Here is a 17994-nt window from a genome sequence, read left to right as displayed (position 1 = left end):
GGTGATGATGATGATGGGCTCCGCCGCCCGGCCCTGCCCCTGAGCGGCAGGGAAGCGCCAGCGGCCGGCTCCCCTCCTCCCCCGAGATCGCCCGGCTCCCCCCGGCCGCCGCCTCCCCCACTCCGTCCTCGATGTCTCCACCGCGGCGCGGAGCTCCCTTCGCCGCCTCCCCGCCCTGTCGCTCCTCGCCGCCGCCGTCTCCCTCCCGCCCCGCGGTCCGGCGGCTGCCGGACCCCGCCCGGCGGCGGCACCATGAAGGTGGAAGCGGGGGACAACTCCATGATCAACCTGTCGGTGCAGCAAGTGCTGAGCCTGTGGGCTCACGGCACCGTCCTCCGCAGCCTCACGGGTAACGGGGCAGGGCGGCTGCGAGGGTGCGCTCCGGGGCTGGAGCACAATGGAGGGCGTGGGGGTGGCGGTGGTCTCCCTGTGTGCTGCGCGTAGGGAGGGCTGGTGTTTGGGTTCCCCATCTCTCCGGGTGCCTGCATGCGTGTTCTGTGAGCAGGTATATCGGGTGTGTGTGTGCGCGCCCGCTGTGGGGTCCAGGGAATCGGGCGGGGTGTGTCTGTGTGAGGTGTTGCTTGGGCTGGGGCGTGTGCCCGGTGTCTGGGATGCCTGTCCGTGCAAAGGACATGAGCGTGTGGGATCTGCTCCCGCACATTTTTATGCCCATGTATAATAAAAGAAGGCTAATGGCATAGGGTGTGTGTATGCGAGTGAAGTGATGAGTACCTGTGCGTGAGTGAAGGACTGTAGAAAGCGTGTGAGTGTATAAATATGTATGGAAGGCTGGACTGTGTTTGTGGAGGTGGTTGGTTTTCTATTTTATTTTTTCCCCTTGTGGGTATATGCTCATTGGCATTTGATAGAGAGCTGTGAAAAACCAACTAGAAAACCGTAAAGTTGAATGTGGAAAATCAGAGACTTCCCCCCCACTACCCCTGAGTATACCTGTGGATAATGAGACCTGTGGGAGTGAATGAGGTGACCGGTTTTTTTCTGACAAGTAGTTGTAATCTTAAACATCTGGGATTCTTAAAGACTGAGCTGTTACAAAAAAATTCTGTGAACCAAAGTAGAGCCAGGTGCTTCACCCTCTGTTAGGAGAGGGGAGATTCGGCTGGCTTTTGGCAAGAATTGGCTTTTTTCTGCTCAGTCTCAGGCTGAAAAATGGGTGTGGGCTACTGTGAGACCTAAGGCATACAGTGGAGAGGGGTATGTTCTCTTATTCTGTCCTTGTGTAAAGAAAAGCATAAGCTTCCAGCTCTGAACAAACAGGGACTGGGTGTCAATAGCAGAGATGTAACTGAGTAAATTCTTTCTGCTCGGTTGTAGGGGTGTATTAGGTGGTGACAGATTAGTGGAAAATGTTGAGTAGGGGTAGGTTTTAAACAGTTATGGAAATATTCTAATATTTATGGAAGAATATTATGTCACCTTTTTGCCCTCCATAGTAATGGTTAATAGATACAATCTGTTTTCTTTTTTAGAGGTGGAAGAAGTGTGATGGAAATAGAAGAGGGATGAAAACAGAAGTGTAGCTGAAGTTGTAGCAAACAGAAAGTGATTATCTTTATTGTTCTTTTAACTTTCAGGATGCATCTTAGTGTAATAAAAATATTAACCTTTTCATATTTATCTCATCTATGAATTTTGTAGTGTGTGTCTGATAATTAGAGTTTCCAGGTATTAGTGTGGTGACACACTAAATACAGCTCACTTCCTGAGTAGTTACCTTAACATGCCTACTTTAAAAACTTGTTCTCTGAAAGGGAAAAGTTCACAATGGATTTCATTTTGCTTTGTGCCAGACATCCTCTATAAAGTTTTTCTTATAAGTTCATTATGCAGCATAGGCGTTTCTATGAAATTCAGTGCCGAGAGTTAAAATCAGCTCATTTCTCAGTGCTTTTGCAATAAGATAAGGGCTTGCATAAGATATTTTTAATGTGGAATGTTTTTTCTTTTTAACTTAAAAGATATGAAAAACAATTATTTTATCCATTGTAGTGTTATTGGAGAATGTGTCATTGCCAGTTGTAGTTGCAGTTTCTAATTTTGTGCTTAAATGGTGGCTGCTCTTACAGCCATAACCATGAATGTTCTCATGGACCATCAACAGCCCAAAACTTGCACTGGACTTAAAAATCTTTTCCACAGGTTAGAATATATATTGATATAATCATTGATATTATCAAAAAGCTGAACTAGTTACATAAGCCCTTCCTTAATCCTTATCAAAGTAAACTGTGTTCAAGACCAGAAATTCTGTTCTTTTCCCTGCCAAGAAAATAGGTTTGTGAATGAGTTTATCTTCTTTGTTTATCTAAGTTTGTCTACTTAATCCATTCCCTTTTGCACCTCTGTTAGGTATAAGGAGAAACTTCTCCAGAATACTGGGAAAGGAAAATCATTAATATGCCATGTGCCATGAATATTCAAGACTGCCTCTGTCTACTTTTGGACTTAATATAATGGTCTGGACTGGATTTTGAAGTTGCACAAGTGAAGATTTATCTCCTTTAGATAAACCATACTGATTATGTTTTCACAAACATGTTGCAAAATGTTATCAGCTTCCTTCTTAAAAATATGTTAATTTTCTGAATTTTGCAACAGGGTCCTGACATGAACTCCAGCCTAATCCAGGAATGCTTCATACCCTGATAGTTTAGTTTTGGTGGGCTCTTTTTCCTGTCAATGAGAAACTGAAACATTATTTTTATACCGTATATGTGAATCAGGTTCGACATAAAAAAAGGAAATCCTGTCTTTCATTTGTGGCCTGAAATACCCAGGAGACCACAGACAAGTTCATTGCTGCCACATCACATCACACCCTGTGACAGCTAAAGCTGCTGGTGTTGTTCCTTTTAGGTGAACATAGGCCCATCACCATGGGATGCTAGCTTCCTATCTTCCTGACCTCTCTTGGGAAGTTGAAGTAAGGCTGAAGGAGTCATGGGAGAGCTGGGGTGGCTTTTACCTCACTCTTTGTTACATCCTCCAGTAAATACCAAGAACATCTCCTTTATATGAGCTGGTTGTGTTTCAGAGTTAATGCTAGATCAGGGTTTACTAGAACAAATCAGATAGCAGCTGAATTTGAACTGAAAAAGGAGAAAAAAAATCCCATTATTAGTATCCAGTAAAATAAAAATTGTTTAAAGGCTGCTTCCACAACAAAGGACTTGGAGATATTTCTACTAATAGAAGCTCCTAAGCTCCATCCAGTGCTAATTTGTCCCAGATTGTCTGGATTTTCTTTGCCCCTTATGCTGTTACTTGAGAGGACTGATCGGTAATTTGAGACTTAAATGGTCCTCAGCAAAGTGCTTTTTTTCCCACTTAATGCAGCGAAAATGTTAACATCTCCAAACAACAATTTGACTGTATTGTTGATAACTTTGAAAGTACCAGTTAATACACTAATTAAGGACAGGACCTGGTGCTGAAGAAAAATATATAGCATGTAAAGAGCTGAGTTACATTTGCAGTTACCATATGCTGTCACTTCATCTGAGTGCTTTGAGTTTATAAGCTACAGGAATCTAACATTACTGGTTTTTCTAATTCTAAATTTGACGTCTATTACCTTATTGAGTTAAATTTGTGGTTTTGTGTTCTTAGTGCAGGTGCTTATTGCTTGACTTACCTCTGTAACTAATAGTAGTAGGCTGGGTACTGGGCTTAGGATAGAGAGAGAGACACACACTGTGTTTTGGAGTAATCACTTCTGATTTATGACATGTTGTAGGCAATCATTACTCATCTGGCAAAACAAGCTTAGAACTAGAGAAAAAGTGCTGAAGATGAAGGACTAAGGAGATACTCCATGTTTACTGAAGCTGAGTGGCAGTAGGACAGAATATTGATACATTATATAGATAATATTTGAAAATGTTATCATTTATCTACTTTCCTTGTGTAAGATGAAGCTGTTGATGGAGTGCAACTTCAAGTTTTGATAAGATGGAAGTGATATGAATGTTATTCTCAGCAATGACATGCTTTAATAAGTCTTTTCCTAATCTCTAATGTTGTGTATGCCTACACTAATATATATATATATATATATATATATAATGTGTATCTGTAGTACAGAAGCATAATGTGTGCATGATATCTATCTGATATGTGTAACTATCAAAATTAACAAAGTGCTCTAAAACTGGTGGGATTGGGCATTAATTACAAGGTATTTGAGTTTGCAGCTTTTCTGTTAGGAAAAAAATCCGCAGCTGAGGCAAACCAGAGGAAAGGAGCATAAACACTGTCTTAAATCTTCTTTACAGTTTAAGCACTAAGAATCTCAAACATGAAAAAATGTATCTCAGTTGCTCCTATTAGAAGAGCTGTGACATCTTTGCAATATACTGAATGTCGCTATGCTTGTAAACTACTGGGCCTTCCCTAGTTCCTGTATTGCTCTAGGAACAGTGGAGTTTTGATAGACCTATGTTGTGTTTTGGTGTAAGTAATTTGGATACACTAAACTCTGAAATTTTCTTAGGGTCAAGCAAGGGAAGTTGCAAGCATTGTGTTGATTGGGTTGTTTTTGGTTTTTTTTTTTTAATTTTATACTGTTTATATCTCTTTGAGGGCATGACTAAATAAACTGAGGCTAGGTGAGTATTTGAATCTCTCTAACAGATATAGCTAAATCATTACCTCCATAACAGCAGCTCATGTTGTCAGAAGAGCCAGCTAATTAAAATAGCTGCACAAAGACTGAAATTAGACTGTGCTTTTTTTTTGTCAGGGTAGCGATACATAAATTTATGCTGCTTAAAGGATCAGTCAGTGTATAGGACATAAATAGCCTCAGACACTTCAGTCTCACTTCCTCTTCGTTAGAGATGGTGCAAGTCAATTCAGCAATCAAACTACTCAATCATTTTTGAACAAGTGAAGTTTTGAACAAATCAAGTTTTGACCATTTGTTTTCAGAGGTCCACATTCTCTTTCTCTATTCTGTAGTGGCACCTCTCAGTGTTATTCCCAACCCATTCTTTGTGTCTTTCAGTGTTACTCTAACATACTGCTTTTGAGAGTCATCTCTTTTCATGGTTCAGGGGTTAGATGATACTGAATTTTACAGAACATGAATAATTCTCTGCCCTCACCATATCAGGGTAAGAATGTCTGTTTTGTCCTCTAGGTGAATGGAGCTTAAATTCTCCTCTGATTTGTTTGAAGGGTTGTCTCTCTCTCCTTACCTTGTTCATCCCTGTTAAACAACTTACTTGGTTGGCTACATCACTCACCCTACAAGCAGAAGTAAATAAATGACTGAGTTGAACTAGCAGGCATAGAAAGAGTAAATAAAGGAGGATAAGAAAGGATAGCTTCTGGCCTTTTCAAGGGAAGGTGCTTGGAAGTGATTTGTCCTGTTTCAGCTCCTGCATGGTGTTTTAAGGCATCCATGATGTTTTATTGAAGGGAGCTCATCGTTAAACAAAGCCCCAGCTGCTTTTGTGTCAAAGAAGGAATATTTCTGGATGTTTTCTAGTTTCCTTTTCAAGATGCCTGCTGCTTTTAAGGAGTAGGAGGAGAAAGTGTGTAGCAAAGAACTGAAGCTTGCGTTTCTTTAGCCAATAGGACATTTTGGTGCTGGTTCTATTCTCAAGCCTACTGCCCTAAATATAAAGTGAGGGGTGATGTTAATTTTCCTTGAGCCTTATTTGAAACGTAAATAAGACCTAAGATAGTTGCTCACTGTGGAGCTATTTTGTTGTGTAAGAGTTTGTAAATATTTTTGGTTTCTTAGTTACAGGGGAGCAGTTAGCCTTCCCATGAGCTTCCATTTCCTTCTAAAAATACAGTCATCCTAGTGAGTTTTCCTAAGACTGAAAGTCATTTGTCTGTTCCACCTGATAAAGGTTGACAATGCCTACAAACACCAATTTCCTAAAAGGTGATGCAGTGCCTTACAAATCCTGTAGAAATTATGGGGTATGGCAGTGTCAGATTCCCACAGACTGTCTTGGTCCAGATTGATTAATAAATCCTAAGGTTTGTTTCCCTGTTGTCCAGCAGTAGGTCTGGCAGGGCTGCCATGTTCTATCTATATTGGTAGATCTTTGGTTAATCCTTTTGTTTATGTGCTGCCACTTGACTAAAGCAATGGAAACACCCAGGCTGTGCTAGCAAAGGACGAAGGCTGTTAAGACAGCAGGAGAGGTTCCCTTCCCACAGATTAGGTCAGCCAGTCTTTCTTAATTTTAGTAAGGGTTTGTGGAGTGACTGCTTGACACTCCTGCTACTGTTCTGTCACAGTAGCTTCTGAGAATGATGAGACATTAATTTAGTGGAACAGTACCATGGTCATTATCCTTTCGCCAAGATTTTTGAGACCCATCTTGGGGCCAGGGGTGAAGGGATGGAGGATCTGATGAGAGCTGCTCTGAGCCACCCTCAGGGTATGGACAACACATGTGGACACAGGCACTCAGAAGGAAAAGCTGCACCTTGAACTTCAGTTGAAGTATTCACTGGATGTAGATTTGCCAGCCGTTTTCCTTGCTGCTCTTTTAAGAAAGCCTTTTCTTTTGGCTGTCATGATGTAGAGGAGCTGTATGTCCTTGGGCAGACATAGTGTTGCCATTGATGCCTGTATGAAAGGGGAAGGGTTGAGCTACTCCCAAAGTACTGCTAAATAAAAAAAGCTTGAACTCTCTATCTGTGCTACCTCTATACATATCCTACTGACAGTGGACTCCCAGGGCTGTGGTTATTGTGTCGCAACATTATTTTCCTCAGCATCTTTTCACAGTATGTTTTGTGCCGCTCAGTATTTTTAAAGTTAGCTAATTGGGTTGTATTTTCTCCTTTAAATAGTTGATGAGTCAAGCTACATTAATACAGGCTTGCCTCATAAGCAATAAGTATCTTGCTTTTGTAAGGAAGCTGGGGTTTTTTTGTTTTGTTATATTTTTGAGGGGAACTGCAGCAAAAACTGAATTAATGACAGTGTCATGGGATTATGGAATACATACCCTAATTTGCTAAGTTCTGTAATGATACATACCCACTGTAGCTCACTTAAAACAAAAGAGATTTTTTTCCCTTTTAATTACCCACCCTTTTGATTTGTAGAATGTTTTTAGAAAGTTGACACCAAGTGAGAAAGGTTCTTGAGTTATTGTGTGGCTCCATTGATGGTTCCAGGGTTCCAGCTCTTTTCTTTGAAGGTGCTCATCATGTCTGCCGTTCTTCAAAGAAATGTTTGTGCTCCAAACATGCTCATGATCTGACACCCTTTTTAGTAATTCAAGTAATAGTCACTACCTCTCTCTGAAGTTCTATAGTAAGCAATTAGAAGCAAGGAGTTAGATGTGTTAAAATTTCTTGTTAAAATGATAGTGTTTTTATTTGCACCTTTGAAGCTAATTTGATGGAACACTCAATTACAGCTCCTGGGTGTAGATAAGCTCAAGTCTTTAATCTCAGTTTTCCCATCTGATGTTATGTGATGCTGTCTTTTACCTGTGAGGGTGGGGGGGTTGGGAACCAACAGAAGATCCACACCTGCCCCAAAATAAAAACTCACGATTCAAACAAACCCTAAACCAGTTCTTGACTTTTTCCTCCTTCAGTCTTTGTGTCAGAGAATATTTCATTCAACAGAAGCAGTTACAATGCCTACTAAGAAATTGCAGTCAACGCTATTTAAAGAAGCCATTAAAGGAATTATGGCTACTTGTAAAAATATATCTGAATTAAGATTTTGCCAGAATCCTTTTTATAATTTTTAATATAATACATCTAATCCTTTATGACAGACTGCTGAAATGAGGAAAGAGTCTTGAGCATGTGCTGATGGTGTCACATGTGTCACTTTTAAGATGGAAATCAGTATTGATTTTCCCTTACTGTTGATTGTTTGCAATGTTTTAAAGTTTCTTACTTATAAAGTTCTTGTCTTTAAAACATTAACCCTTTATTTGACTGCTTTCTTTCAGAGATGTGGTACTGGGTTTTCCTCTGGGCTCTCTTCTCCTCTCTCTTTGTCCATGGTGCTGTGGGAGTATTAATGTTTGTGATGCTGCAGAGGCATAGGCAGGGGAGGCTGATATCTGTCATTGTGGTCAGCATTGGATTTCTGGGTTCTATAACTGGAGCAATGATAACCAGTAAGTCTGCCTTTTGTTCTTGTTCGGGGTTTTTTGTTGTTTTGGGTTTTTTTTCCTTTCTTATTTTACGTCTAACTTCAAACAAACAAAAAAAAAACAAAAACCAAAAAACTCAAAAAGACCAAACTGCTTTTCTTAGTTAATTGTTTATTAAGGATTTTGCAATAGTTATGGAGTGGCTTCCCACCGCCTCCCAAAAAAGGAAAATTAAGCTTTGCTGATGTTCTGGGTGAAATACTGTTTGGCAAGGGCATCTGTTACAGAGTTGCTTATGGAATTAGATGAATGGCTTCCACTCAAGATACATTTTTTATTTATTGACAGTGTATCTTTGAATAGATGCAACAATTTTTTCTGTTAAAGCCCAAAGGTTCCTCGAGCTGTAGTTAAAAAACACACTTGTGTTTAAAACAGTGCAGAAAGTGGGAGTGTGTTATGTAGTAAAGGGTGGAAGGCTTATACCTGACCAAATATGACACGAGTGTTGTTGCCAACAATGTTTTGAGGAAATGCTGCTCATCTGTCTTCATCTAGAGTTATTGGTATCAGATGCTGCTTTTCCATCTTTCCCAAGAAATTCTGTTATCTATGTCAGCACTGAAACATGGGCTATAAAACCTGTAGGTCACTTTAATGATTCTTTGGTTTTATTATATCCAGCTCTGTTTATCAAACTTATGAATAGACTACAGTAGCTTTCCCAAGCAAGTAGGAGGATGCTCAGTTTTCTTTTGTGGGAGGAAAAATAGTGAATGCTATCTTTTCAGGAAAGAAGTACATGCTTGTCTGCAACAGTGCTGGTAGGGAGTTCTCAGCATTAAAAACCATGTGTTGAGTGGTGCCTATGTTAACTGAGCAGTAGTTTCTGCTCCAAAAATCTTCAGTGTTGCAGAAAAGATTGCTTGACTTGAAAGGTCTCTGAGGGTAAGGAACCATAAATCCAGCAACCACCATATAGTCTGAAGGCAGAACTTCTCACCTTTCATTTTGGTTTTCCTATGTTCTGCCCAGATTATCAGAATAGTGTTATCACTACTCATTCATAGAGTATTTGTGTCAGATTATTTCTAATTGCTGCTGAAAGACCTTCCTGACTATTGTTTTTCAAGGCTAAATAAAAATGCAAATATCATGAGAAGTTTCACTAAGACTTTCCTCAAAATGTTGTTTTAATTGCTGCAGATTTCTCAGCTTAGAATTTCTACCAGTGAACACAGTATAGTTCCGTATAGCTATTTTTTGTTGGGTTTTTTGGGGGAGGTTGGATTTTTTATTTTCTATTTTTTGCTAAGATAAGTTGGAACTAGTTGAGTGCCTTATGTTATATGTTATGCTGATTTTTGTCTTAGGATTAAAATGGCAGTGGCCAGTTACAAGGTCAGCCATGCAGGAACATTTCTGAAGAACTGAGATAGGAAATGTGGTGTTGAAAGAACCAAGCAGAGACTTTCACAGCCTTCTGTAGTGGGGAGGTTTCAGGATCAGTGTCTCTCAAATCATAGTACTTTGTGTCTTTTATCTTTGCATAAAAAGAGGAGCAACACAGTTGTATTTTTGGCATCCAGTTTTGCAGGTCAAAACATTTAGCACTTAAGCAGTCCTGTTTGTGTGCATATTCATCTGAGAACTTCTCCAAGCTTAGACTGTAGACTTGTTATGCTGTTCCCAAAGGTTTTGCACAGAGCATTGCAACTTGCTTAGGCAAGTACTTTTACCTTGAAGTATTTTTTGTTTCTGGCCAGAACTCAGTTGTTTCATACTGGTAGAAATTCTGTGGGGAGCTTTTGAAGGCAAATTATGGTGATCAAATATTAAAGAGGATTTTTAATAGCTATTATGCTGCAAATTGAGAGATGCAAGTTGAAATATTTGAATTTCAACTATTGAAATTTTGAATATTGAAATATTGAATATTGTTGAATTTCAACATATTCAAAGGCTATTTGAATATGCCTGCTCCAGTGCTTAAGAAATTGAAATAGCAAACTGACTTCAATTTCCACTTTGCATTACCAGTCTTCTGCATTGTTTGTGTAGGACAATGAAGGCAGCACAGACTGCTGCACAATGGAAATTTAATTTTGCTCTGGGAGATCTTTCAAACTTTCTAATGCTCTGGAACCTTTTTAGCAGCATATAGAAAAGCAGGAGACTCCTCTGTTTCTTAGCTTTGAAAAGTCATGGAAATTAAAGGTAATTTAAAAAGGTATTGAAAAAATACTAATCAGAAGGGAATACAGTAAAAAAGAAAAAAAAAAAAACAAAACCAAAAACCTAAAACCATTATAAAAACAAACAAACAAACCCCCAAAGCAACCACCAAAGAAACTCCACCAAGCCAAACAAGAATATATAAATATCAGGCAGCTTAAGGCAAGAATTTTAGCTGTATTGGATCCAGAAGGGCCTGTCCTTCCTCCTCTTGCCCAGCACACTCCTTTTTGGTGACAAATTCTCATTTCCCTCGTTGGCAGCCTATTGTACATACTTTTGGCTCTATACCATCTGTGCTGGGTTATGCATTACAGGTTGTACTGCACACTGTTATTTGTGTAATAATACATAATTAGCAAACTACCCCATTTTTATTGTTTTATTCTGGATACTTCCCAAAGTATCTCAGTGTTTTCTTAAAGCCCAAAATTTCTGTTATTGATCTAGTAGTGACAATTCTGGTGTACTTTTTTGGCCAATTTGAATTCGCTTTGAGAGTTCAATCTGAAAAGCAATTTTAATGTCAGTAGTGGGCTCAGTCTAAAGGATCTCTTTCAGGTTTTGACAGCAGCTAGCCAAGGAACAAATGGAAAAGCTTATGAAAGGTAGGTAGCTGAGTGAAATAGCAGAAGGCTAGCCTTCTGGTGAGATATTTCAGACAACATATACTTCACGGAATATGTTTTTTAAAAAAACCCAAAAAAACCCAAAAATTGCCTAACAGCATGATTGATGTGTTTGTAAGTACTGTTATGGCCACAGTCATGAGTGAATTCTGCTCTTCCTAAAGCTATTATAAAACTGAAATGTTAGTTTTTGAAGATGTCAGATGATTCAGATGCTGATTGTACTTTCAGAAAATCTGTTGTGACTCAATGTATTTCTGTGTCTCTAATGGATTTTTGATCACTCCAGCAGACTATTCCTGTTAGTGACTGTGCAAAACAAAAAAAAAAAAAATCCCATTTTTTGTTTAACTCTTGCTTATTATCTAAAAAAATTGTGATGACTTTTCAGTTCTCTTTGAGCCTGAAAGAGCCTCTGTGATCTCTGGAGGCATTTAATTATGACTAGACAGCATCTGAGACAATGCATACTGAAGGTCTACAATTAAGTTTTGAGTTTGGTTTAGGTTGATCCTGGCCTCTTGATATTATATTTCAAATGTGAATTTGCACACAAATGTACAAGAAAAAATATCTGTTGAGTTTGGGAATTTTTAATGTGCTATAGCTCAAAATCTAATTGTATTGGTTAGAAATTTCCTCTCATACACATTTATGGAAAACACTGCAATACTTCAACATTTTTCATGTTTTGCTGGATTTGCTAAACAATTGTCAACAATTCAGTAGTTTAAGTCAAAATAAACTCATTTAGTATGACCAGTTTATTCAGCTGAAATATTAAATGAAGCTGGAAAATGTGTGTTTGCAATTGTTTTGTTGACACGAGCAACTTTATTGTTCTTGTCTTCTCCCTTCTCTTGTCTCCTGCCCATACAAGCAGTATTAAACCACTCTTCAGACCTGGTCAAATTTTAGAGGACTGTCTTGCTACCTTTTCAAACTGACACAGGGCAAAAAATGTTAAAAAAAAATAATTGCAGAGGTGTACAGGGAAACAACAAGATTCAATTTTCTTAAATCAAACTGATGATGGAAAAGTTGGTCTGGTTCAGTTGGGAAAATCATTCCTGAAGGATATACATAACTATAAAATACAAGCAAGGCTGGTAATTGTGTAATGCCATGAAGTAATACAGTGTTTGGTAATGTTCTATAAATAGCTGACACATAGACAGAGTAGATAATTTGTCACGTATTTCAACCTTGGCTTTTTCTGTGATTTGATCATTGTTTTCCTTGTGATTCTTAGGTGCTGCAGTAGCTGGAATTTACAGAGTAGCAGGGAAGAATATGGCTCCCCTAGAAGCTCTTGTCTTTGGCGTTGGACAGACAGTACTGACATTAATTATCTCATTTTCAAGAATTCTTGCAACGCTTTGAAACTCATGTAGAAAGAGGGGAGAAAAACGTCTTTAATCTGAAGAGGAGCTTCCTGAAAGTGAATTCATCAGCTTATGAACTCGAATTCTAGCGCAAGAGAAAGGAAGCTATGTGGAAAGTGCTCTACAAATCTCGAGGCTCAGTCAAATGAGCAGGCTGTCCTCTAGTGTTGGAACTGCTGCACTCCTGCACTGCGCCTTAACGTGCCTCCATCACGGGCGAGGGGGATCCCTGTGTGCCACGCAGAGATGGAGTAGCTGCCAGGCAGGTCCATGCTTGGTGGTGGGATCACTGTCCTTAACACCTTGGAATGAAACAGAGGGGCTGTCCTGAAAGTGGCTCCGTGTGCGAAACTTGGGGTTTAATTCTGAGTGGGTGGCTGGGTGAGCTCTGGAATGTAGAAGAATTCTGTGAATGTGCACAATTCTCCTTGAATTCAGGTGAAATAGCAAGATAACTGACTTTGGTGTATTAGGAGAATCTCTCTGAATGCTGAATATTCTTGTTCAGCATTCAAAACATCTGTTAGATCTGTTTCAAAATGTAGATTAATTTTGATGGGGTTTCAGAACCACAGCTTTAACAACCCTGATATAATTAGCACTGTATGAAGAATGGCTCCTGGCAGTTTTGTTCCTTGGCACATTTCTTCGTGGTTTTAGCCTGTCAGAAATCAGGAGTTTAAGGTGGCTGTATGAAGGTTATTAAGTCAAGGTGTTGTGTATGCACAAACAAATCTTAAACTGATGTTTTCCTTTAAATTACTTTGTCTTAAACATACAGATGGCTACCAGCCCTTCTGCAAACCTCAGAAAAAGGGTATGCATTCCAAATAAACTCCCTATATTTAATTATGCAGTGGTAGGACCCTTACCCTTACACGTATTCTGTAAGGAAAACACAAATACAACAAACTCTCGGAGAATACACCTATGAGGAAAATTGAAAGGGTTAACAATATGATATCTTGGTTTTCTACTGAACAAAAATATTAAGTGTAATAAAATAGTTACCTTACTCCAAAAATTTGTAAGTGGGCAGCACTAATGTATTTACTACCTTGTTTCTGAACACTTTGTATCTTTGGAAAGGTTAAGATACCTGGAACTTTCAAATACTTAGCTTTCAGTGAGTTGTGCTTTTTTCTAGCTTAAAAGGGACTGAGTGGTGTTGTGCATGTGAAATGTCATAAATGTGTTTGGAGTAAAGATAAATTTTAAGTCTAATGACTAATTATTTATGAAATACAAAATTTAAAGGGCATAAAGTTCTATGAAGAAAATAAATCTTTTACATCTTTTCTCAGCTTACTGCTTTTCAGCAGTTGTCGCTTAATGATGACGGGGAATAAATCACTCAAAGGTTTTGCTGTTATGATGTCAAAAAGACTTTCAGGACTGTCACAAACACTGGCACCTACTGCACACCTAAAAGAATATGTTTAAAATATAACTTGTAATCCAGTCATTGCTTAGTACTTTAGAATATAATGAATTAACCTGTCTGCCTTTATCATATTCCACATACATTTCTTCAAAGTACTAGGAATGCTAATAGTATTTGTTTTCTTTGAAAGCATCAAAGTCTTGTTTGGAAAACATACAAAGTTCTGGGCTTTGCAGGGAACAAGTTAAAATATAGGTTTATAAGTATTTTCAGTGTTATTTTTACTTTTAATTGCTTAAAAAATGTGGCTGAATACATATACTGTCACTGTTTTTGAATGTCTTCAAAAACTTTCCTGTGATTTGTTTTTTTGTCTTTTACTTTCTGCTTATAATTTTTGGCACACGACCATTGCACTTTATTAGACAATGAAATTATGACATCTGTAACAAGCAATTGAAACTTCTCCCCATTGTCTTAAATTGAGAGAAAACTTGTTTCAGGTATTTAAGTCAAATTGAATAATAAAGTGATTGAAGATTTTTTTCCTAATGTGCCTTGTTACATATATTTTTAGGGGAGAGGAATTTAAAAAAATGTCACGTCTTCAGTCTTGCTCTATTTTGATTATTTCTAGTTAATTTGGTTACTTGATACGGTGTCTTGTTCAACAGAGTTTAAAACATTTTATTTGACAACCTGGAAATGATTGTCTGGATCAAAACCAAACACATCACGAAGCACTGTGTTCAGTAATTTAGATTGTCTCACACTGAAGCTTATTCACAGGTTCCAAATTTCCTTGAATATCTCAATTCTTAATTTTTATCGGAGGCTGTTATGCTGCCACTGGTCAATGGCTGGCTGTCCTTCACTAAGTTAAACTACAGCAGACTGCTGCCAGCTGATGAGATACCTATGCTGGTATTGATGAACTTCATTCTTCATTTTAATTACTGTGCCAATGAAGTTGTTGCCATTGTAACTCTCCCCCTTGGACAAGGAGGCATCTTTGCAGGTTTTAAGCTGTCTTTCTCCAAATAATTTTTATTGCATAGGTACTTGTATTCACTTTTTAAATGTTGTTGTGTGCTTAGTTGTCTCTGCATTATATGGCATTATTGCCTGGCAACAAGGGACAGGCAGATAGTATAATGCTTAAGTGGCCTAACAGGGACAAGGCTTTATTTGACAGAAGTTTGTTTTCAGCTGTTTCTTGTGAGGAGTTTATAATAATGAACAGTTTGTCTGTGAAGTGTTCTTTGATCACAGCATGAACGTACTGCTTAAGAACTCCAGCAGAGAAAGAAAGTGTGAGTGGCTTTCATTCCATATCCCTAGAAACAGCATTGTTAAGCATAAGGTGCTCTAGTCAGTGTTTATGTCTCTGTATATATATATATATATATATATATATATATATATATGTGTGTATATATATATATATGTGTGTGTGAATGAATGGTGGCTTTGTGGAGTGTGTTTTATACCTGACACATGCTAACAACAGAAATAGCTTTTCCAATAGAAAATAGAATTACTTTAGATAGCCTCCCCTCCCCCTTCCTCTCTTAATGAAGCTACAAAGACATCTTGTGTGTGAATGGCACTGATGGTACCCTGGTTCACCCTTGGACAATGCAGTGTTGTCCACACAGGATATTTAGCACTATCTTCAATCAGCTCTGCCTGTCTCTGCATTGTATCAAAGTGCACATTCTGCATTGTGCAGAACAAATAATGCATCGACACAGTTTAATATTTGGAAGAAGGGGGAGTACTGAATATATTATTTAATGTGGAAAAGCTACTGTTTTTTTAGAAGCTGCTGCTATCAAAGATTTAAACATTCCACGCTTTCAATTTATCAGTATGATCATAGAATTGTAAAATACCAGGTTGGAGGGGACCTCAACGGTGGTCTGGTCCAACCTTTCCTGTCAATAGCATGGTCTAGACAAGGTAGCCCAGCACCCTGACCAGCCAAGTCTTTAAAATATCCAGTGCTGGGGAGTCCAACACTTCCCTGTGGATTTAGTTCCAATGGCATTATTCCAGTGTCCAACTGGAATGTCACAAAGTAATCTGTACGCATTACCCCTCATCTTTTCCATGTGACTGCTTGTAAAAAAGGAGTCTCTTCTTTGTAGCCACCCTTTGAAAATTGGACTATGGTGATAAAGGCTCCCTTAAGCCTTCTTTCTTCAAGGCAGAATCACCCCAGTTCTTTACCTTTCCTCATATGTCAGGCTTCCCAGACCTTTGATTATCCCTGTGGCCTTTCTCTGGAGCCTTTCCAGCCTGTCCATGGTTTTGTGTGGTTTTTGTATGTCAGGGACCAAAGCTCAACACAGAGAACCCAGTATTGCAGGTGTGGCCTGTCAACAAGTGGCTGAGTGAGATAATGGTGATTTTCTCTCTCATGCCCTTGTTGATCCAGTCCATCATGTCAGTGACCCCATTGGCTTCCTTTGCCATAACAGCACGCTGCTCACTCACAAGGAGCTGCTTGTTCACCAGGACCCCCTGATCCCTTTCCACAGAGCTGTTCCTCAGACAGGTCCATCCCAGCCTGTGCTGTACTCCTGGACTGTGTTTTGCCAAGTGTAAGATCTTACCCTTGTCCTTGTTAAACGTCTTAAAGTTCTCTGTACATTCTATCAATGTCCTTTTAGTTCTCAATGTGTATATTTTTCTGCTTTTCCATCTTTGGTACACTTCTCTTCTGGATTTGAGCAAATCCAGAGGTTCACAGTTAAGCCAAGGAGGTCTCTTGCTCTGCCTCTTTCCCAACCATAAAGGGGATGAACTGGCTTAGTGTTTCCAGGAGACTGTTGGTGAAAAACTCCCAGCATTTTATCCTCCATAGCATCCCTTCCCATGGGCTATGAGCATAGTGACGTTTGCTCTTCTAAATCTAAAATGGTCCTTTAACACTGACCTTCAGCGTGCCCAGCAGGATCCCAGTACCGTGACCATGGCAGCCGAGGCTGTCCCTGATTGGGATTTTACAAACCAGGTTTCCTTGGCTTGTGAGTAGCAAGTCCAGCAGTGTCTCACCCTTGACTGGCACATCTAACCATCTGTATTCCAAATATGTCCTCTACATAATCCAGGAACGTGATGGATAACGTGTGAGGTGCTGTATTGTTCTTCCAACAAGTGTCTAGGCAGCCAAAATCACCCCTAGAAACAAGTTCTATAGACCCAAATCTTTCTTAAGTGACCCGAATATTGTTTAATTGGTGTTATTTCCTTGGTTTGGAGGTCAGTAGCAGATGCCTACATGGAAATTCCCCTTGGAGATGACCTCTCTGACCTTGACTCAGGCATTCAACTGAACTTCCACAATCTCTGTAGGCATATACTGGAGGTGGTTGCTCTTTGGGTTCTCATCTTGGGAAGCAGCTGAGGAACATTTGGCACTGCTCTAATTGGCTTGACTTATTCCCCAGATCAAAAAATTTTGTTTTGATTCAAAACCTGCAGCAGCTATGTTTCATGAAAAAAAACTTCCAAAAATTACTGTCTTTAAATTTCTGGGTAATTTTGAGTTTATGAAACCAAGCTGTGTGCTGTGGCTATCCATGACTTGCTGTTGACTTTTTTTTTTTTTTAAGAAACCAATAATTTAACCAGTTTTGAACATTCAACGTGGATCTGATTTTGTCTAAAATAGCTTTCTATTTTTGAAGTATACTGTTTTGATTTTGATAAAGAAAATAGTGTTTCTATCTGATATTGTACATTGATATTTATTTTGCTTATAATTTGTATTTGAGTTCTGTTGTGGGGGGCACATATATAATGCCATTTGAGCAGAAACTGTAATGGAGTCTGAGCTCTAATAACTAGAAGAACTGGGTCTTTTTGTATTAATTGATGTGTTTCATGCACTAGGCATACGTTAATAATGCACTGCTTGCATTAAATCTCAGTATTTGTATCAGATTAAACTGGATGTTTTTGTACACAGCCATCACACATCACATGTGTATAATTTCAGATGAATAGACAAAACAGTGTTGCTTGCTGTAGTGAATTGTGGATTAATAAGTTAGCCTCCCTCCCCAGAAAGTATGTGACTCTAATAAGGCCTAGAAATGCAATTGTGAACCTGAGAATTGTTTTCAGTTGCTCTCCTGTTTTTAGAAATAGGGTTTTTTATCATATGTGTATTTCGATTAAGGGGAAAAACATGGAGATAGGTCACAGTTGTCATCCTAATAACCAATCTAATTCCAAGCAAT

The 17994-nt window shown here is 38.9% G+C and overlaps 1 protein-coding gene across 1 annotated transcript; it reads left to right on the top strand.

Annotated features, from left to right (window-relative positions):
- The first annotated feature begins 216 nt into the window (after positions 1 to 216).
- TMEM170B (transmembrane protein 170B) lies at positions 217 to 14285 on the top strand. Its single transcript, XM_038129533.1, has 3 exons — positions 217 to 349; positions 7965 to 8135; positions 12228 to 14285. Exons 1-3 carry the CDS (start codon positions 253 to 255, stop codon positions 12356 to 12358), a joined length of 399 nt encoding a protein of 132 aa, XP_037985461.1. The 5' UTR covers positions 217 to 252; the 3' UTR covers positions 12359 to 14285.
- Positions 14286 to 17994: the final 3709 nt, after the last annotated feature.

Source organism: Motacilla alba, chromosome 2 (genome assembly GCF_015832195.1).
Source record: "Motacilla alba alba isolate MOTALB_02 chromosome 2, Motacilla_alba_V1.0_pri, whole genome shotgun sequence".
NCBI classification, from domain to species: domain Eukaryota; kingdom Metazoa; phylum Chordata; class Aves; order Passeriformes; family Motacillidae; genus Motacilla; species Motacilla alba.
The sequence above is the reverse complement of the archived record's forward strand: the minus strand, read 5'-3'. Positions and strand labels throughout refer to the sequence as shown.

Bases quoted from the DNA above. Each gene is read 5' to 3' on its own strand.
- TMEM170B (XM_038129533.1), top strand. From the start codon at position 253: ATGAAGGTGGAAGCGGGGGACAACTCCATGATCAACCTGTCGGTGCAG. The intron at 350-7,964 runs GTAACGGGGCAG...GCTTTCTTTCAG, and splicing joins CGTCCTCCGCAGCCTCACGG to AGATGTGGTACTGGGTTTTC. The intron at 8,136-12,227 runs GTAAGTCTGCCT...TGTGATTCTTAG, and splicing joins AACTGGAGCAATGATAACCA to GTGCTGCAGTAGCTGGAATT.